This window comes from Tenebrio molitor, chromosome 7 (assembly GCF_963966145.1).
Source record: "Tenebrio molitor chromosome 7, icTenMoli1.1, whole genome shotgun sequence".
Taxonomy (NCBI): Eukaryota; Metazoa; Arthropoda; class Insecta; order Coleoptera; family Tenebrionidae; genus Tenebrio; species Tenebrio molitor.
Genome location: NC_091052.1, coordinates 11,845,313 through 11,868,223, shown reverse-complemented (window position 1 = coordinate 11,868,223; position 22,911 = coordinate 11,845,313). Strand labels below are relative to the sequence as shown.

At 39.4% G+C, this 22,911-nt stretch overlaps 1 protein-coding gene across 1 annotated transcript in view; it reads right to left on the bottom strand.

Moving 5' to 3' along the window:
• The window catches only part of LOC138135470 (uncharacterized), a 41,657-nt gene extending 19,649 nt beyond the window's left edge, over positions 1–22,008 (bottom strand). The window contains exon 1 of the mRNA XM_069054209.1: positions 21,483–22,008. Within this exon, the coding sequence (XP_068910310.1) occupies positions 21,483–21,645 (163 nt within the window). The 5' untranslated portion in view covers positions 21,646–22,008. The remainder of the gene's footprint in view (positions 1–21,482) is intronic.
• Between the last annotated feature and the right edge of the window lie 903 nt (positions 22,009–22,911).

The following is a 22,911-nucleotide window of genomic DNA, read 5'->3' as shown; positions in this document are numbered from 1 at the left end:
TCATTTGTCAGGTGTAAACTTCCGTACATCTCTATCGAGAGTTTTTAATGGAGCAGCGGTTTTGCGTACGGTCAAACTGCGATTTTTTAGCTGACATGTTACAGTAATCGCAATTCAATCAGTCACGACCAGGTGGTGGTAATTAACAAATTAACAATAATCGGATTAAAAACGATGCGAAATGAAACTGTCGCGTGGAAGGACGAATGCCGTTAAATATTTTTATGACATAATTATTTTTTCAGGCAGTAATTTATATGACATAAAATGACAAATCGATGGCAAATATTGCCGAAATTTCTGATGTAAGGCGAAGAGAAACTTTGGCAATATATTAGTCGGCGCAACAGGAAGATACAGATAGGGGTGAAGGTGCTGATACGGAATATATAAAAGTAGTTTATAACTTGAGTAATTCATTCACCGATAGCAAATACACGATCGGTTTTAACTAGTGTCGCACCGAATTAACACTAAATTTAGCTTCCACTAACCACCTGTCTTTATCCAATAAACAGTGCGAACGACACGAGAAGATACGTGACACGTATTAAGGGATTATGTGTATTGAATTAGCAGAGAGGACAGGATTCGCATTTGGTTCGTAATTGGTTTTATTATCCTGTCCGGACGATTCTTTATCAAATTTTGAAAATCTCATTAACATTCGAAAATCCACCGATTGGTCGAATAAATAAAACAACTGTTTTAATCAATATGAATCATCGCACAGCAGTCGTAATTACGTTAGTTCGGTAATTAAGTCCACCGGGAAAAATATAATTTTCCGCAGGAATTAATTTTGGATCATTTTAAATATATAATTAATTGCGAACGCACAATAACTGAACATTTCGACCGATTTTGTTCATTTTTCGTTCTGGCGGATCGATCGCTGGATTTGTTTCGTAATTTTTTTTAAGTTTCCGAGTCTCGTTTTAATCAAATTCTGCAAAAAATAAGATTACATAGTCTTGGAAATATGATGAAAAGTTGCCGGTGTCTGGCCTTAACGGAGATAAAATGATTGTCAAGAAAGTGGAGCTCCTCGGGACTGTCCCGGCTGATTGCCTGATCTTATTCTTGAATCCAAAATATCCTTTATTCAGTCGCAATCCCGCAGGTTCGGATGAAGCTCGAGGACCCCTCCTCCTTAAATTACAAAGGCGATCGTTGCGAACTGATCGAATTAAAATCGAGGCGATCAGGAATTTTTTCGTTCGGTCAGAGTGAAAGTCGAATTTTCGCCTAGAAAAGAAGAGGCAACAGCGTGTTCTTTTGATTTATTCGATTGTTTCATGTTTTGCGTCATAAATACGAGAAAAATACACGAAATGGGAGCGAGTTCTCTTTACAAAAGAGTTTCCTTTATATCCGAAGCTCGGTGGTTGCCACTATTAAGTTGGGTGGAAAGCTCGTAGGTCAACAGTGTGTTCATAACTTCTGGCAACCTTTCATGGAGTTCCTGATATATCTTTCAGAGACATCACGTAATCATACAGATTCAGGAATATTACACTTTTCCCAAGGATTTCGGACTTATAAAAGGCAGAGAAACAAGTTAGCTGTGATTGAGTTTCGTTCCTGCGTGCTTTACAGAATTCAGCATATCTCACGGCCGGAACCTTTCACCGATAAAAACTACAAAAATGCGACGCTTTCAATAAAACTATATTATGGAAGTTTTTTGTTCGGCTTTTTTTTGCTTAAACGTCCAAGTAAACATCTTCCATCTGAACGTGAAGATGGATTTTATTGTGAAAGTTTTCGATCGGTTTTCTTAAATAAATATATCCCGACATTTACTCTTCAAATACTCGAACGGCTGCTGAAAAAACAGTAATTGCGAAGGACACACTTGTTTGCAGGACATTTAGACGGCTCCTTTTTTCCTGCTTCTGACGTCGAGTGCAAGAAATTAAAATGCATACGTATCAGGTTTCGAGAAGTTTCCAAGTTTAATTTACTCGAACTGATTAATTGTTTTTTTATGGGTTGCAAGTAAGTGGGGAGAGTTTGAGCTGAAACTTGTTTAATTAAAAACATTTACGAGCCGATACTTCCGTAACTCTCCACTAATTGTGAAAATTGCACTGACGAAACCAAAGACTATGTAGTCATGATCCAAACGATATGCCTGAAAAATAAAGCGTTTCGTTACAAATTAGCCAACTTTGTAAATTTGCAGACATCCTCGTATAAATTATGTTCAGGTGGAAGGATAACGAATGGCTGGGTCGTTAGTCGAAACGTGGTATCGAGTTTCGGCGAGTGTAACAAAAGACGTTTCAAAGCTTTTGTATAACAAATTCCTTGTGAAATTTTCAAAATTTAATTTGGTTTAATTTTATGCGTTCGTGCGTGAGATGTGTATGTGGAATTTTCTATTATTTTTTGCACGGCTTTAGAAGCTGAAGTAATCTACCCAAGTGGCCAGAGCAACGTTCTATCTGAAAATTGCTGTTGACATCGCGCAATCACTGGCTCAGAAATAAACGTATAATTTACTAGTTTGTTGTAGAGGATCTAGGAAAGCCGTAAAAATAGAGGCGAGGATGAAAAACGATCCTTCACCGAATTTCGTTGTACAAATCCGCCACGCCGCAAAAACGTTCTTAGCAATGTTGAAAATTTGCAGGGAGCTTTGCAAGCTCGAGAGGTCTGCTCGTGTCGTTCGATGGAAATAATTCTCGCTCATTAGCTTAATGTAAAAAATCGAACGGTGACGTGCAGACGAGCTTTCGACATGTCCTGAATTATTTTCAGGACTATGTGAAAAATCTGACGGTGACGTTAAGTGACGCCGCCGTTGGTAATCGAATAAACTCTTTCTCTAATCGATTTAATTTCGACAGCGTATGAATATCATCATCGACGGAAATTAGTTTAGTTTGGGGTGGCCAGAATGATTAAAAGCCCTCCATCAAATTTCGACCAGGACGCTTTTATATTTCGCCGTATCTGGGGTTGTTATCAATATTTACAAGATGTTCTTAAGGTGTACCGGTATTGTTACCGTGCGTAATTTTATTCAGGCACACACAAGAGTCCACGATCGTCTTGGGAGTTGCGTTCGAGCCGTATAGAGTAGCTTTTTTAAAGCTTCTTCCTTTGGTATATTTATGAACCCCCTAAAAATACAACTCATGAGCGTACACATTCGCAAATAATCGAAGTTTCACGACGGAAGTAACTAAAAAAATCTCGGTGCATCGCGTTAATCAAAAAGTTCCGCAGCGATAACGACGGTTTAACAATCCAGAAAGTGTTACCCCAACGGGTCATGTTTTATTTAAATTCGTCAAACGTAAAGGAACAAGCGTCTTTGTCGAGACGAGAAAGGAAGTGGAATTGCAGATGTATTTAATTTGCATTGTAAACAACGAGCAATTTGGGCGATATTTCCAAAATAAACAAATCAAGGGTGTTTTATTACGGTGCTTCACTTCGACCCTGTCAATAAAATATTTCATAACTACTCAAAAATGCGGAACGCCGAGAGAAAGGAAATTTGCGCTGCGGGATTATCGAGTACACTCGCCCGCACAATAGACGGGACGATCAATTCGTGTTTTTTTTTCAATCAAAGTGATGCGTGTCAGATTAGTCGACGTGTCTGGCTGTGTTCGTTCAAATCCGGTAAATTATTCGTCACGAGCTCACACCAATAATTGAGGAGGAGCTATGAATCGCAACAGATGTCAATCACATCTTTATGCTAAAGAGGGTCGGATGATTGCGGTTGCTCTTATCGTCGTTCACGATTCCAGTAATTATCTGTCAAAGGGACATCGGTTATTGTCTGTGGTAAAAAAAAAATTGTTCCACGCTTTCGTTCGCTTCGTCTGCAGATAAATTCGCAGGAGTCGTCGGGTGATGTTCCAATAAGAGATCAGACTTGAGCGATACATTTATTTAAAAATGGGAATAACTGGGAGCGAGATCGATAAATTGCGCCAATTCCCATCGTTGACAGAAGAAACGTAAATAAAGGGATACCTAAACGGCACTCGCGTCGCGTTAGTTATGGCCTTTGAGCTCCCGTGGTGTCAAATTAGTTCCGAATGAGCAAGTTGAAAAATAAAAGATCTCGACGTTACATGATCTTAAGACGTCCCCCACGTGAGAACTGTCAACTTGTTCCCGCATCGATCGGGACGTTTTAATAAAAAATACCACCTCGGGTTCGCTCCCGTCTGGTGAATTTTTTTAATTAACTTACTACACCTGGACGTCGTTGCGTTTATGGATTTGGCGTACCTCGGGGTGTAGATATAATGATTAACCCGAACTGCGTCGCCGTCTATGGCTGTGCCCTCATCCACTTAGCTGTTATGATCACATTCGTTTAATTTACGTTCGGAGCATAGTTTCCCTCGATGCCTGGAGCGTCGTTACTAACCCATTCATCAAAGCGTTCTCACCCTGTTTATGGGATGGTGTGTCGATTTCTATGATCGTAAAACGGCGACGTCCGGGGCAAAGTTCGCGAATTAACAGATGGGTCCGGTGGCCACCTGCTCCACCGGAAAATCGCTTCTTTTCGGCAATTCGCGCGATAATTAAGACGAAACGGGTGTCGTTTAGGGGATGAGGAAGGAACGTTACGTGTGGTAATGGGGCAACCTCGCCTAGACGTGCTTGCAGGCTGCACCGGAGAGTGATGCAGCAATTTGGGTGAATGTTCGTTTTGACTCGTGATAAACAGGCTGCATCCTCCGCCACTGGGCGATTCCGGGGGTGAAGCATTCCGGATGAAGAAGATGATGCATGGGAGCGTTTCATATGTACAATTGCCCATCTATAATAGATGAGGCAGGTTCTCCGGCCGATTGCAGACTTCACGGATCTCGATTAGTTCGAGTTTTAAAAATTATCGCCATAAAACTGTGATAAATTATCGAGAAATGTCGAAGCGTTATTATTTTCCAATTAACGCGTCCCGCGGACGGTCCCTTATCCTTATCTTCGTCACGGTTAAAAGTCGCCTCGTTAAGGGTTCGTTCAGGGTGAATTAGTCGAATTCGTTACCGCGGGTTAATTTGCATTAATAAGGGCATCGCCGATCGAACATCAATATAAATTCTGCTGTAATTGCGAAAAATTCGATTACGGAGGCATTGAGGAACGGGATGGGTCTATAAAAATGCGCCACGCAATGTTGGTAACGCTGATTTATGGAGTTAATCGCAGTGTTCAGTGATTTAACACGGTACGGGTTCTTGTTCATCCCTTCGACCTACCATAGTAGGGCCTGCTTTGCCTGTGATGCATTCGAGTACTCCATCCTAATCTATCGTTCAAACGGTCGGAAAATTGACTCGAATAATTTCGCGGTTTTTCCTCTAACGTCTTGCCGATAGTTTGCCAACGTTATCGATGAGTCGGCGAAAAGTAAAATATTTTATTTGAAATTTCGACACGGAGCGCTGTTAGTTTCGTGCCCGACAGTTATGTATGTAAAGCACTACTTTTTTTGCAAGTGGGAAGTTTACACGTACGAGCGCAGCGAGTACACAAGATGCGCACGTAATTGTCTCTGTAAAATCAAATTATTATGAAAAAAAAACTTATACAATTTTCTACCGGCAATGCTTATGTAACGAGTAAAATGTCGAAAGCTTAGATGTGAATGTTTAGTTCTTTTACAATTGTTTGCATAAATTGGATCAATACGGTGGTAAAAGTGATAAATAATGAATTCCTGCCAACTATTTTACCAGAAACGTATTTTATTTTTCACTTTACTATAATTGAATGATAGATAACTCCTAGGATACGAAATACGTAAACATGTCCATAACAACCGGGGCATAATAAGAGGGCGTAATAAGAATAAGCGGGCGTAATGAATTCATAACGCCCTCATCAATTCATAATTGCAACACAAAAAAAAATGACAATTATAAATAAACAGTTTGTTTTTGTTTCATAGGCTACCAAATGTTGTATTTATGTAGGTAAAGCGATCGTGGGTAAAGCGTACACAAAGATGCCAATTCTTTGTCTTTTTCTTAAAGAACACGTAGTGAAAAATAAAATCTTGTATGCACCACGGCGTCACCGAATGATTACGCCCATTGAACGATATCCATCTCTCGGGCTAAAACCCTCGAGCGTAATCATCGTTGTAACGCCCTTGGTGTATAAATAGCTATTACATTTTCTTTATTTCGATAGCAAATTAATTAAAAATTTAATTAAGTAGACTCTCACCAAAGCTTGAATTAAAGTTATCCACATTGTAAAATGAAGCACTTTTTCTATTCCACTTCTGAAATTATTTTTTTCCACATCAGATTAATGTGCAAAGTAGTACTTGACACATGGTGTTAATTAATTAAAAAACAACTTTTTTAAACGACGGTATAAAATATCGACATACATTTTTAATTTAATTGTGGTGTTAGAAATGTTACAGTTTTTGTTGTGACATTCTTCAGGAATCACCCGATATCTCGTTAACAAGTACCTGAAATTATAATTCCGCTTACAGTTCAAGTGTTACAACTTGGTAAACAATGTTGAAGTGCGCTCACTTCAGGCTCGGAATATTCCAGAACATTGTTGTAATGTTGTTAATAAGAATATTCGCAGAATGCAGACACTGTTAATGTTAATACAAGGCGAACATTTCCCAGACGACGATTGCGAATAAAAACTACAAGTTACGGTGGTTATGTGGTTGTTTTGCAGTTTTTTTACACGGACTAACCACCGAATTTATATTTTTCGTGCCAACCAACTAAATATGTAAAAATAATTTACTGTTAACGATAACGGGATGAAATTTTGTTTGGGCGGAAGTTGCGAAAAGCGGGCCAAAATTTCCTTCCGACAACAACAAAAAAAATATGTTTGCCGAGCTGATAAATAGGATAATAGCTTCCTGTTAAAACGTTGTTCTACAGATATTGTCGAGCGTAAACAGCCCCCGGAACTGTGCTTTTATTTGCGACATTTCGACTGATAATCCATAAAATTTAATAAAAAATTCCACATGAAATACGTATTCCGGCAATTTGAACACGTCCGCTTTTCATTTTCATGCATTTCGCCTACTCGTAAAACTTGAGAAAATATAACATTTTGTTTATATTAATAACATTGAGAGTTTGTGCGCGAAGAGTGGATGGCTTTTTTATGAATAAGGAAAACACTCCAGTTTAGAAATAAAATTTGTGACTGTTTCGTGTCTGCCGACCGACCAACCGGATCGCTTGTGATGAAATCGATTTGATTCTTTTCGATTTGTAATGTACAAAATTAACATGCATTATTGGTGATCCAGTTCAAACTACTCTTCGTACCGCTAAACCACTCATCAACGGTTGTATGCTGCAAAAGGGGTGGACTTTATTAGCGCCATGCAAAATCGACACTGCTGCATAATTATGTAATAAAATCGACTTGTAGAGTATGATGCGATGGAAATTGTTGTTAAAATATTAACTGCGAGAGCTGGGAGGTTTATGCACTTGTGCACACAAACAAATTCATCAAAGTCGGTGCAGGACCAGACAGGCCAATTAAATTATTGAGTTTCAGTTCCGAATCCAATCGATGATTTCAGATTTATGAATTATACATCGGAGGCTATTTTGTGGAGTCGTTTTGCTCTAGCTCATGCCAAATTCAAACATGACTAACATGATTGGCCTGCCAACGCAGCCGCATCTAAAATCTGTTTTCACCGGAGCGATGTTTTATTGACAATTAATAACATGTCGACGATCACGGCGAGGTGTGCATCAAAACAACTCGCCTGCAAATTTGTTAATATTGCTTTGGGGGATTACGTTTTCATCTGGAGTTAAGTCGACTACTAGTCCAAAATTAGCTTTGTAATTTATTCCCGTATTTTGTATGCAACAAACGTTAGGGCTTAAAGTGAAAAATGTTCTGCATATTAATAAGGACTCGGTGTTATTATTGTAAATATTATATACTAACATGATGGCGGATAAAAGCTTCAGAGGGGATACTTTTTGTGTATTAGAGCGTCACCGGAATTTATCGGTTGGGATTCTTGCAGAAAGTACGTGTTGTAATTAGCGTCGTAATGAAAAATTTGTGTGCATTCGGCAAAATAAAGTGACGACGTTCACATTTACATAAATTGGTAAAATCGATGTCGGCAATTTATCCTAATTTTAATATTCCAAGCCGAAGAGCATTGAAAAATAAACAAGCAGCGTTAAATTGAGTAAACGAGAATTTGAGATAATTGGAAATAGGCCCATCGGAATTCGGAATTAAGTCGATTTCACCAGTGGAAATAATAACCTTCGCGAATCAGGCGGAATTGAAATTATTATTATGAGCAATGCTCAATACCAAACCAGAATCTCTCGCTTTCATCTCCTTTCGCCTGAGTTGATCTTAACAACGAGAGTAATTCGCGCCGCAATTTTTAACTCATGTTAAGTCGATTTATTGAAGACTAATATGTTGCCTCTGGTTCGTAATTTTGCTCATTTCCCCAACAAAAGCGCCGATGGAGTAATCCTTGCCCCCTCCAAAGAGAAAAGTCCAGAAAAAGGCACGTGACAATGACAAGTGGGAATTTTTGATGGAGTCGAAGATCGCAGCCGAAACGGTCTTCGCAAACAATAAAACACGAACTTCCACCAATAAATAGGAATTTATTTTCGGACCCGGAGGACTCGGCGCTCTGATCGAGTAGTTTTCTTTAAAGTCCCGTCCCCGCGTTCGAAATCGTCCCCGTGGCAGGTGAAATTTCATTTGCGCGCGTTTTTATTGTAAATCTCCCGTTAACAACGTGGGAAAAGGAATGATAGATGCCGGGATTGATAAGAAGAAAAACACAAGACGAAGCACGCCAGCCAGAAAATATGAGAGTGGACGTCACTCGTCCGGAATGAAGTGGTCCCCGAGGACGCCGCGACGCCAACTCCAGCGTCTCATCAGTTTTTGCAGAGTCACTCCGCAGAGATCAAGGTGGAATAACTTGGCGTTCTTGTTGAACTAAAAACGATTAAGATTTCGGGGGCTCCGGTAATTCGGTCCCGGTAAATTCCGGTTTGCGCAGATAAATGCGACAAGGCGGAAGAGTAATTCGGATGGGGGACGAATTCCGTTGCGGTTTCGCCTCCCATGCACCATGGTTGTTGTCCAGAAGCAGTCCACGTGAGAAGTGGTTATCTGGATAATTGCGGATCAGGACCGGAGAATTAGATCTGATCGCAGCTGAACCGTATCGACGAATCCACCATGTATTTACGTTTAATATTACTATCTGTTTATTCGGCCAAACGGAAACTACTGGCGGTGCATGCCTGGTTTACACAACTGCCAGGCTTTGCGGGGAATATCAATTTCAACTTCGACCCGTTCCGTACACCGACCACAATACCAATTTTATCTCTCCCTTGGTTGCTTAATTTCGTGCCAAGATTTACCGGAAAAACGGCAAAAGTGGCATCGGTCCGTGAGCGGCATCGACGGGGCGGCACATCACCGAGAACGGTGCGCGCTCGACAGCTCGGTGCGAGAACGGCTGCCGCTCTGCGGTGATCGCGTGTCGGATCGTACTTTGGCATTTTGATTTGCATTTTTTCGGAGCTATATTTACAACATGTTATTGATATCAGAAGTTTTATTAATTCTCGAGGGGGCGGCAGTATGAATATCGATTCGAATTTAAATCGGTAATAACAGAAGACGGAGGTTGAAGAAATGGGGGTGTAAAAGTGCGACAAGAGGGCGATTCGGAGCGGGGACGGCAAGAAATGTGCCATTTCGCATCTACCATACTGAAGAATTACGGTCACTTATCAAAAACATAGTGACAGGCTGAAACAGATGTAGTTCCGAAAAATTCCACGATGAAATATTACTTGGGGACTGGAGAAATCTGACGGGGTGGAGGAGTTGGGGGACGATAAGTGTTGGCAAAGGTGAACTATGCAGATTTTAAAACCATCGAGGAATGTTATGTGAAGGGAATAAAATATTAAGTGGGAAACGGAGAGAGAGAGGGATGGTATTTCCTTCTGTTTCTTTTCTCTTAATATGTATCTAGGTTAGTGCGAGTAGATGCTGTACTAATAATAAATTTTGTATTAGCATAGCGAGTCTATCAAGCCGCAAGAATTCGTATTCGTATTCAATCTGGATGAATTCACTTTCATGGAATGAATCGATATGGCGGTTTGATGTTTTACGATAGTCGGCCTTACCACATCCGGTATTCGGATTTCGAAATTAAAAGAAAAATATTTTTTGGTCCGTCGCGTATATTCAATCGGTTGTGATGAGGCGGCAACGTGACTTTTCCATATACAGTGAGTTTTTTTAATTTAACTAGCATCATACAAAATTTTTTTGGCGGCCGTAAGTTTAGATAACAATTTTTTCGAGACTCGCAAAATTTGAAAATTTTCTCCTGTGTGAACCCGTGGACCTTTAAAACGCTCGTTTTATTCGCGTTTTAAATTGGTCCACTCATGCCAAAAAAATCCCAATTTACATACGAACTCGTTAAAAAAACACTAATTATGAATGAAAAATTTTATAATTGTGTTAAAGAATGACACGCTACGGCACTTTGTTTAACGCAAAATATGCATGCAAAAATGAACCGCTATGGCACTTTTTTTAACGCTTCTTGACCGATTCAAAAATCACATATTTTATTACCGCAAACGAATGAAAAAACTTGCACTTTTTTTGACGGACGTTAAAATAGTATATTATGTTATGTAGATTGGCTGCTGAACGCAGTAAGGCAGAGAAACCAGCCAAAGCACATAAAACCATTTTTGCTCCGAATAACATATACTACTTTTTCTTCAAACCTTCATAACAAATTATTTAAGACATGTTAAGAAACCAGGTAGGAATTTCAAATGATTTAGCTAGTTTACTTTACAGCCGCTCATCAGCGGAGATAATAACTTCACGGACGCCCTCAGCGGAGATAATAACTTCACGGACGCTCCTCAGCGGAGATAATAACTTCACGGACGCTGGTCAGCTCGTTAGATACCATGACAATGAAGCGACACTTTAGCATTTTCAATACAGCAGTGCAATGTCATATTTTACGGACGTTTGAAGAAAAAAGACGTTTTTTGTTCGACACTGTCAGAATTTGAGAATTTTCTCCTATGTGAACGGATTTTGATAAATGTCACAACTTGTCAAAACGAAACGTCAAGTTAATTTTAAAGGTTTTAAGCGATTTGGAGCGTTTAAGGGGCTCGTCGAACAAAAAAACGTTGTATTCAACTCGTTCGTGTGTAAATTGGACCTTTTTGGCACTCGTGGGCCTTTAAAACGCTTGTTTCACTCGCGTTTTAAAATGGCCCACGCGTGCCAAAAAAGGCCCAATTTACACACAAACTCGTCAAATAAACTACTATTTTTTGAATTCCGTTTGCTTCAATTAATTTTTTCAGTTGGCTAAAATTTCACCTGACATTTTTAATTTTGATATGTAATTGATTGTGTAATTGATTAGCTGCCTATGGAGGCCATTTTGAACATTTCATTTAATTTTTACTGAAGTAAAGAACCTTGTTATGAATCTATCGTTATTAAAGAAATGTTCAGAGTATTTTTTACAAATAACATTTTGTTTGTAAATTGTCTATTACAACCATTTAGGTATCAAAAAATGAAGTAAATGACTAGTTAATATTATTGTTTAATCTAAAAACAGCGCTAGGTTTTATAATTTTCACAAAAATAAAAGTTAACAGAGGGTTGAAAAATTAGCATGTAAAACTCAACGCTAGTCTTAAGAAATCCTCACTGTATATTTTTTTGAGTAGACGATAAATTTGTGAAATGCGTGAAATGTCCCACCGAAACGGGTATCTTGAATTATTAAATAAATGGGGCGGATAAAACGTCTCAGATCTTTTCCGTTTATTGAATTTTTTAATGTACTCTCAATACTCTCCGGGGCTTACAGATAGCTATGAATTTCACAATAATGTTTCTTTTCATCCTCTCCTGGTAAAAGCTTTGTCCTGCTAGATAAGAGTATTCACATGTCTCTTTGTATTCATGATCAATGTAACAGCAGCTTATAAAAACTGAGACGGCTCAAAAATACATTGGATCTCCTTCAGACTTCACAGAATGGATGCGTCTTGATTTTTTTTTTTTGTATTTAACAAAATGGAGCGAGTTTATTTATCCAACTTCGCACTTATTACGTAGGGGATTACGTTTTGCTTTTCAGGAATGAGGGATTTGCGAACGCTCCGCTGCAGAATTTTAATTCGCGATGCAACCGACACACATGCAGGGTTTAATTTATTATCTACATCAGAGATACTCAACTTTGCGCGAACTCCTGGGAGCAGACTTTACCAACTTTACGTGTTTATTAGCGATGTTAATTTATATGCGTTAATAGTGGAGAGTGGAGTGGCAAAATGGAGCAAAAATCGTCGGGTTGAGTAACGATCGAACTTTAAATTTTGGGAATGAAGCTAACTGTCACGATCAATTAAACTAATTGGTTTAATAAAACCAGGACGCAAAGCTGAATCTCTTTGCCTCAAAACTGTGCACGTCGCGCTTTGTCGACTGCGACTCAAAATTGAATTATAATGCACAAGGAGTAATTACTGACAAATAGAATTCTTTGTTGCAAAGGGTTTGCACTGAATCGACCATGTTTTTAATCGGACCGGGCAGGTCTGAGCTGTGCGAAAGAAATACAACGTTTTCAAATTTGAAACGTCTCTTCCGGATTTGTTCACATATTTTTACATAAATTAAAAGCTCGAAAAGTTCCACAAGAATCTGTTCCTCATTACAAACTCTCCGAACTGTCACTCGCGTTCGGGATTGAATCGAAAAAAAACTGTTTTTAACCGCCCGCTTAAATATTCGTTGTTTATTCATGCAATAACTTGTTCGAGTTGGTAATTATTATCTGGAAGCGCAACATCAAAAGCGATTTTAAATTTGAATTTATCGCCGGAAGTACACGAACTTAACGCCTATCGCTAATTAGCCGTCGTCTTAACAATTTTTTCGTTAACATGATTCGCGAATTAATTCAACACTCACGTTTACGACGTCACGTTCCACAAGAGTGCAAGGTATTAAGGCGAATCGTATTGTTTTCCTCGTTTGGAAAATAACAAAATTAATTTCCCATTTGGAGGGTCGCAGGAGCCTCGTCAAAATTTAATATTTATCCTAATTAAAACAGAGCAAAGCTACTTTTCCATGCAAAGTAGGTACGTTGTACCTACAAATTAGGATGCGATTTAAATAATGATAAATCGTTTTGAGCCGAAAATCGCGACGGCGTGTTTTAACGCCCTTTTTTGTTCCTTTAATTAATGGAGATTCTTCTGTTTTACGACATGGTTTTTATTAATTTTCTGAAATTGTATTTTTTGGAAAAAATAACATGTCGGTTAATTTTTTTTTTTGTGTTACGTACGCAAGCGAACAACATTAAATAATCATAATGTGTTGTTCTAACTGGGAAAAATAGAATTTGGCCCCAACGCTTGTTTTTCTACCAAGATGAAGATTAAAACGTTGAGGGTACAATTCTTTCCGAGAACTGCCGCCTCAGGTGTAATAAAATGTTATCACTGTATAAAATATAATTAGCTAGGCTTTAAAAACACTCGTTGCCGAGATAAGATCGTTTTAATTAATTAAACGGATCTCACTTTTGTACGTCCAAGTGCGACGAAAATTATTTTGTTTGGTCACGGATCACATTAAAGCGTGCACATATTTATTGAAATTAGTCGTGATTAATGGATAATATGTACAGAAAATGTTTTAATCGCGATACGAATCTGAACGCGTTTGTCATCCGTATTAGTATTAACGACGTGATCGATGGTGTCGTGTTTTTGAATAATTTTCAAAAATAAAAATATGTTTGTTCGTTCGGGAGGGAGCGGAGGAAATTATCCGGAACACCTGTATATTTCAGCATGTCGTAATATTTTGCAAAGCTCCGACAAACTTCGTACCTTAATCCAAATACGGCAGTGACGCAGAGAGCTTACTTAGTAAAGCCATACATTTACTTGCAAATTTTGCGAAAAGCCCTTAATTGGCTATTTTGCATACGTTCTGTGTAACATCGGCGAACGTGAAATAGCAAAAATATCCGGCGGCCGCCCTAATTCCCCCAAAAGCCATAAATTCAGATCTTCAAGTGGCAAATTCTGTACGAAATTTATGTTCGTAGATATGTCCCGAATGTCCAGGTTTGTGCCTCCGAATAAATTATTAATTTTTCCGATAGGTAGTTGGACGATTTCCCAGCGGAGTTTGTCCGACCGTACAACGTGCACGGGAGATAAAAAGAACTCTGTAAAAATTTAATTCGATTTTAATCCGGCTCTTAACTCGCCCGGATAACGAACGTGCGAAACTTCCGTCCGATGAAAAATCATCCGCATTTAAAAATCGCGATTTTGTTGTTTCACAATTTGACCGGGAAACCCTCCGATCGCACAGTTATAATTGGTTGTTTCGTCTGGGCGCCATCTTGGAAGATGGCGCCGAGTCTTGGTAATTCCCAACGCCACTGTTCAAAACTGATCACGAGCTGTGAACATGTTTTCTTTGTTTATTATTTACCGTTGACTTTTAGTACTGATACTGTTTTGGCTGGGGGACTTATTGCTGATAAATTAGTAGCGTAATGCATCCCCGGATCCTCGTCCAGGCTTGAGATAGCTGTTAATATAAGAAACTTCAATGTGGGAGAAAGAATGTTGAATCAGCATTACTCCCAATGGACCCCGCAAAACAGCTTAAGACCAGCAGGCCCTCCATTAAGTGTCCCTCGTCGAAAATAACGAAATGGCGCTACTTAAGTCCCCGGAATCGACTCAACGCTGTTGTTTATTGGTTAGCGATAGTTTTTTATGCAGTCGACAGGATTTCGGTCGCGTAGTGTTTTGTTTTGTCGCTGCATAATATTGCAAAAACAGTCTCCTTTGTGTGGAGAGGTACTTTGATGAGACATTAATGAAACTTGACGCGCCGACATCGATGGTGAAAAGTCATCAATCTTTGTTATCCGTCGCCGGTCGATTTTATAAATTCAGGAGGATTGTGATGTTTGCTTGCGAGCGGATGGCTATTGTCTAGGCGGTAGCCCTTTATCAAACTTGCGGAATCTTAATCAGCCGGATGCCCATCAACCCGGCTCACTACGTTGTCTTTGAACTGTAATCAAACAATTTCAGGTCTTAGTTAAGTTTGAACCTTGGAATTAATTATCCCGGTAGTTAATTTAGGTTTAATTATCTGAATTAAAGAGCGGTATTGAGTGTGATGTACGGCGGCGTTGCACACATTTAGTCGGCCATTTAAATTTAGGACTGGTGTGTCCTGCGGACGAACAAAGACCACAGTCAGGTGCACCCCCCTCGAACGGAAAGATTGATGATCGAAATTTCACCGGCGGAAAAAGTTTTGCGAGCCAAGATCGCGGATTCACACACAGAGAAATCGCTTGATAAATATTGGTTAGTTTAAGGAATAATTTATTATTTCCGAATTTTCCTTTCTGCCGTATTCTTTTCAACGCATTTGAAATATTATAACTGGAATTCGATTTAAGTAATAACCGGATCGATATTTTTTGTTTAAAAGTTTGCACAAAATCGGTGATTTATGGGAGCGGGTGTAAGAGTGGCTGCCTATCCGCTACTAGTTGAAAGGAGGGAGATATTCTTTGAGACGGAGCCCTTCACGCGCCATCTAGTTTGCAAATTATGATATCTTCACGCACATCCTACCGTTAAATCATGGGAAATTTGGATATACCACGGGATTTTTCCTTTATTAAAAATAACTCATCGATCTAGATTTTCCCCCCGTGAAGGGTAAATCTGTCCACGTCACGCGAACCCACTTTTTAACTGACTTAAAAACGGGTCGCACGGCTTTAATATTTAATTGTAAGAGCATAAACACATAAACAACGGACCACTGCAGTAACAATTAAGTTAAATTGCTAACGAGGAACGGCACAAGCTCGTAAATTTCAATGATATGAATAATTTAAACGCAAACGTAGGACTTAAGTGCATATCGAGGGTCCGGCATAATAACGATTGTGTTAGTGTCGCGATTGTTATCGAATCTTATCGGCTCCATAAAACAGAGTGGAAAGTCTAGGAATCATCGTGATAATCTCCCACTCCGTCGAGGATTATAATTAACATAATCATCCTCTTCCGTCTCCGGAACGTTGATTTATCATTTGATTCCCAAACAAAACCGTCTTGCCAGCGGTGCGGGAAAAGTTTTGTTACCGAAATCCGAAATTTTGATGACTCTTAGTTTTGACTTGTGTTTGAGAATCGGCTCCGAGTCGATGTAGGGACGTGGATGAAATATTTTCTTCGAGTTGCGCCGAGTTTCCGCGGCCCCCTCCGAGAGGAAAAATGAACGGTCAAGCGAGGCGTTTCCGAATTTGCAAAATAGATGATGGTGGCGTAAAAAGATAATTGGGGGGCGTTAGTTGTGTGAACACGTCGGCGGAATTGGAACGAGGCCCACGGTATCATTTTAATTCCATATTCCGGAACGTTCTCGTATTAACATCCAAGATAATCCGGTTGAAATTTCATTTTAACGTTTTATCATGTTCCGTGTTTTTCCTGATAGTTGAACAACAGTTTGAAGCAATAATTTCGGAGCTCCACCCCGTTAAAGCGAATAGAAGGATTATGTAAAAGATGGTTTTAGAGCTCCTCCGAGGGAATTACAACTGATTATCAGTATGTCCTAATCTTGCGAAGCTAGCTGAATTTACTCTTATCGGCCAGATCTGGAGGAAAATTTCGAAATAATGCAAAACGCAAACGGAGTCCGGGCCGGAGCGTAACGTAACGGTTTTACGAGGTGCTGAGGGTTCGGTCGGGTGGGTTTGTTAAAAAATTGGAATTCGTGTTTTAAATTTGATCAGGAGAGTGTCCACGACGCAAACGGAGCCGAAACTTTCAAGTGGCTGTGTATTTGCTAATCGTTTTACTACGCCGTAAATGCGTAATGGATAGGCCGAGACAAGTTCTGACACTGAACTAAACTTAATCAAAGTTAAGAGCTTTCCTTATATTGAAATAATAAAATTACACGAGTTGATCAACTCGATTTAAAGTTTCCGATTCAAAATTTCTGTGTTCCACTGTGGAACCATTTAATTGGAAAATCTCTTTTGTTACATGTGACATTGTCTCTGTTCGTGTAAATCACGAATTCCTGAGGATTTGAAAAGATTTATGTGAAAAGTTGAGCTCGATGTTTAAGGCCACAATTTACATGGGGGCCAACTTTTTACCCATTTATTATCGTCTCTAACTTTTTCTCCGGGCTTGTTTTTCTCTATTAAAACTTCTATCAGTCTACTAATTCGGAGTGGACGCGTGCCTCTCCCTCCGATCCCTCTAATAATCGAGAAAACGCTGTTTGCACGTACACAAATCCGGGAAAGCTCCCTAAATAATAACGATTCGGAATGATATCGCAGCGATCAATCTACGTGGGTGTTGCGATGAACAAACAAGAACGTTTAACGAATCGAAGCGATCGGAATTTGCGCGCGACAAAAATTTATTTTTAAACAGGGGCGGTCGGTTCACGGGGAAAATCGCAGAGTGAATACCAACATCCCTAGATATGTGTGTGTGGTGTGCGTGTGTGTGTGTGTGTATCAGATGGGGATTTTCTCCCCGGAATGTTCTCGAAAGTATCTAAATCTTTCTTTATGATATATAAAGGTGTTAATGGATCCCGAGGCAATTTTAACGTGAATTCTTATTTTACAATTTGATTTATGACGACGAGGTAAAACATGCTCTAAAAAAGATGTATCGCGGAGCTGGAGGTGATCTGTTACGGTGCAGCTGGAGATTCCACTCGATGGAACAGATTGCGTCAGGCACAATGACAGTTAACACAGGCTAAGAAGTGAAATTGCGTTAGGTTCATATTATTCCGGGCGGACCGATTCCTAATAGACATTACCGAAACCTTTGCAAACAATAATGCACAAAATGCAATTACCTTTGTACAGGTCGCTCCATTTACCCTGCACAATCAACAGCTATTGAAAGTGCCGTCACAATAGCAGCATGTGCATTAATTAACTCGATTATTGAGCGAATTAAGATTTGTACCGTGCCGTTTCAATCGTCTGCTCTTAAACATCTTATTTCGCATTGTCGGGAGTATCGCACCGTACTGGAGCACACATCAAAGGGAATGTTAAAAAATTAGTTCCACATTCAATTACGTTCTTGTCGAGTCCTCTCGAATAATTGGCCGGAAAAAGTGGCCAAGCATCTGCATGATGTCGTCGGTGATCCCCGAAATAGCCTCTTTTGAGACTTTGAAGCGTCCAACTTTCATCCAGTTTTACTTTAATGTTGTTTTAATACCGGAGGATTTAACCTGACCTCACTATTTTTTCAACGAAATTACACGCCCTCCGGTCCCTCGAATGTTATTTTATTTAAATAGCTTTTGATTAAAAACATGTTCAGGTAAATATTGTTGGGCACAGCATTCGAAAATGTGTTTCCACGAAGCTTTAGGTTATGCTTGTTGGTAAATATATTTGGATTGACCGCGACCATAAATTAGGTCAACAATGAAAACGCTGCAGGATTTATTGCGGTACGGTGGGTCACAGGTCTTGGTTACGGTCTGGAAGCATGTTATGTTGGATTGTTTAAACTTTAAAACGTGTGTTTGCTATTTACCGGTCAGGATTTGTGCACGTTCTGATTTAAGTGTGTCGGAGGGAGTTCCTTTCCCGGCGCATCCGCCAAACGTGAAGTTGACTAAACTCCATCCGTAACGTTACTTAATCTCCATTTATATTAGGGCAATAAAGAAATACTTAAGTGAAATATCGCATAAAACGGTGCTCCCGATCCAACAATGCAATTTTTTAAAGAGAAATTTTATGTCTAACTTGTTAGGGAATTTACGAGGGGGCCATAAACTAACTAGACTCGAGCTGGGTGCTACTTTGGAAAAAAATGCACCGGTCGGTTTTATTCCGGTGAAAGCGTCATAAAAAACGTACCATCTGCAAAATTCAAGTGTATCATGGAGCGACCCTCCGAAACCACCAAGACAAACAATTCTGGACGTCCCGTCGGAGTTTTTCAGCGGTAATTGGGCGCCGATTGGTTCGCTCCTTTAAAATCGAAAGTGTCATCGTCGGTTATTTATTCTGCGTTCGCGCCCGACCAAAGCGATCCATATTTACAACGAAAATTGTTTCGTTCGTGCCGTCACGGTTTATGTAAATGCGCGGAATTTCCATGTTTTTCTCTTGCGGGGAACAAGAGACTTGGAACTTTTGATTGTGAAGGATTATGTATCGAATTTAAAAGTCATGGATTCTTCCCGTCAAGTCAGCTAATAAACAGGAGGAGGAAGATGGGACAATTTCGTTCTGATAGGCTCAAGTTCACTTCCACGGAAAAGCAATTTGGTGCACATGTCGGAATGGAAAATTGAAAAAAAATTCCCCGAATAGCAACTATTTATTTCGGAATTGTTTTTGACGTGAGGCGCACGAAGGAAAAGGGGGATTGTTCTTACGTCGACGCATTCAAATTTACCGTCAATTTGAGGCATTAAAATTTTAGGGATAGGCCGTGGAAGGTCTCCGAAGCAATCTCTATGAAAATGAGGTCGTTGAAAATTTAAAATAATAGTTTCTTTCTAATGGTATTAGGAGGTAAAGGGTGCACTTTACGGGCGCTTTAGTTAAGTGTGTAAACAACATACGGGAAAACGTTTGTCAACGTAAAATACATTACCCAAGTTAAACTACATTCAAAATTATGTCCTCGTGGGATCTTCCCGGAGGTTTTGTCAAAGCGCACTCTACTTTCATGTTTTCATTAGCACATTTGTAACAACATTTATCTTAATGTTTAATTGCAGATGGGGGACACGTAACGTAACGTGTTGACACATGATTCGTTCCAAATTTAATAATGTTTGAGCATCGTTTGAATTAAACGGTTTGTTGAATTCGAACGACTAATTAAATTATTTCACTTCGACAACGCAACCGGCGACCCATTCTTACATATTTAATTTGCCGGGCCGAAAATGAAAATCGCGTCGATAATGATGATGATCGGACCGTCAAATTTTCACCATTCCAAATGAAAATGTTTTTGTTGGGAGAAAGGAAAAAAGCAGCATGTAATAACTTTGTCCACTCAAAATACGCTTTGTTTCGTTCCACGGGTTCAGCTCGGGATGATATTTAAAACATTCGGTAGTGAATCTGGTGGACAGTTGACGTTAATTAAAAAAGTAATCTTTTAAATGAATTACCGCATAGCGTAAACAAATAAAACTCTTTGATGGGGGCCGGTGACACCGGAAAATTGACTTTACAGTGATGCAACCACGAAATTTTAATCTGCCAGATTAGTAAATATGATTTTGATGTGGCGGCGAGCATAGTGGGGTCGGTATTGAATAAATCCCATTTAATTCGAGAGAAAAAGGACGAGGTCAGAAGCTCCGAATGAATATTCGACCGAGGAAATTTTAAATTCAAAGTGGCGCGCAGCAATGAAGTTATTTTTATCGAAATGTTTTATTTCACCGAATAAGTTCGATGCAGGAATTTCAAGAAACGTTATTTGTGTATTCTAGGCAGAATTTAAAAGTGTCGCCCGAGCTTGCATTTGCATAAAATTAGAAAATCTATTACGGTTTTGAGACGCCTTCAAAATTTTTCCGCAACAAATTTATTATGCCAATTCGAGATAAGCTAATGATCGGTCCTAAAGCGGCGAAAAAATTTTATTGTGGGAATTAATCCCCCAATTTGGCAGTCGTGAAACGAATAATTTAACGGGGGGAAAAGTTCTCAACGGGTCTTCATTACGATGTGAATAATTTTTGTAATGAAAGACTGTTGAATCGTGATCGTTTGTGTGGTTGTTCGAAGTATTCGTACTTTTTGACCGAAGATGTGGCAATTGTGTTATCTCGCGTTTGGAATTCTGCGTCGCGAGGAAATAATAATTTGAGTTTTCTGGTCACCGAGATAATTTAATTACGTCGGGTTTTGTGCGAGAAGGAAAGATGCTCGAGATAAGCATATTAATTAGTCATTATTTTCTTATTTGTTGGCGAAACAGAGTTTTGGAAGTAGAGCAAACCTTCAGAAATTTATAGAATTAGGTGCGCAACGAGCGAAGGGAAAATAATATCGTTCGGGGTAGAACTTTAAACTCGTTAAATAAAACAGAGGATATTATCCGCAATGATAAATACTCGACAGTACAAGACAAGATCCATTCGTCTTACCGAGCCGCCATGTCCATAAATCAAAAGAAAATTACGTTTCAGTTGCATTTCGTAAAACAAAAGGTTCTGCAATGGCATTTCCAAGTAGTTAGGACAAAAGGAGTTCCAGAAAGAAAAGGGATGCCATCAATAGTATCCAATTTCTCACTTACCCACAGCAGTAAAAACTCCCCAAAACCGTGTGAAAGGTAGGAAACAGTTGAAAAAGCTCGAGTACCGATTAGAACTGTCTCTGATAGGAACATTGTTCATCGTCCTCAGACCGCCGACTCCCACACATTCATTGTTAACGGTCGGGTTAATGCTCGGGAACATTTGTACCAAAATGTACAACTCTCGAACACAACAATTACGATTCAAATAAACATTGCTGCGAGTGTTGGATGTTGTCGACGTCACAATCGAACAACGTCTGGAATAGTTTCGGCATCACCAGTTTCGGCTAATTACAGCACCGCAAAACGGGAATGTTCTCCAAAGTCGGCGAGAAACGGTCGGGAGTCTCACATCCTGGTCGAGATCTCTCCGAGAATGGAATTGTCTTTCGGTCCGAGTCGATTTCGGGACGTCGAAAATTTCGGTTGTGTCCCGCAATTAACGCACGTAATGTTCAGACGATGGGGCGGCAGCTTTCACCGTGCCAAACTTCCGACGCCGAACTGATAGCATTCAGCGAGCTTTTAGAGCTTTCGCGTTCCGAGATGCTTTAAGAGTGGGGCAAATGATGCTGCGGTTGCGTGCTTAAAGCACTCGAATAAAGCAACTTGTCATTAAGTTTTACATAGAGATGATTTTAATAGGATCAGATTATGCATACCCTAAATTTGAAATTTTGCAGCTTATCAAATATGCACAACCAAAGTTTAATTACTTTAATGTTTTATAAGCCTCGCTTACTACACCAACAAAACTCCCGCCGCCAGCACAACATTTTAGAAGGAAGTTTGTGCGAAAAAAATCCGTTTTAAGAATCTCGCAAAATATTGATAGTCGGCTGTTGAAAAGTTAGTTGGTTGATAGGTGGGGGCAAACGTGAAAATATACCGAGTGTTCGTGAGAAAAATTCGAATGAGTTTAAAGCGCACAGGAGGGCGTAGCTCACCACAGTTGTTACGTCACTACTCCGTCCCCAGCCAACTTCATTGCAAAATATTAAATGACATCCTTTTTTTTTAACGTGTGAAAGAGTAAAGTGACAGTTTATAATTTTTATCGATTAGAAAAATCCATTTGTCCTGGTTTAATGCCAGAAAAGTTTCAAAATATCAAAACGAGTTTGAAAATCGGCTGGAATTTAAGTAATAAACGGTGACCATTTTGAACATTCATTTTGATTAAAATTAGGACATTTTTTATCTAATTGTTTTGAAATTGTTGCTTGTTGTTAATTGCACAAATAATAGTAATTTATTTAACGAGTTCGTGTGTAATTTGGGCTTTTTTTGGCTTGAGTGGCCAGTTTAAAACTCGAGTGAAACGAGAGTTTTAAAGGTCCACGACTGCTAAAAAAAGCCCAAATTACACAAGAACGAGTTGAATACAACGTTTTTTTGTTCGACGAGCCCCCCAAAGGCTCCAAAT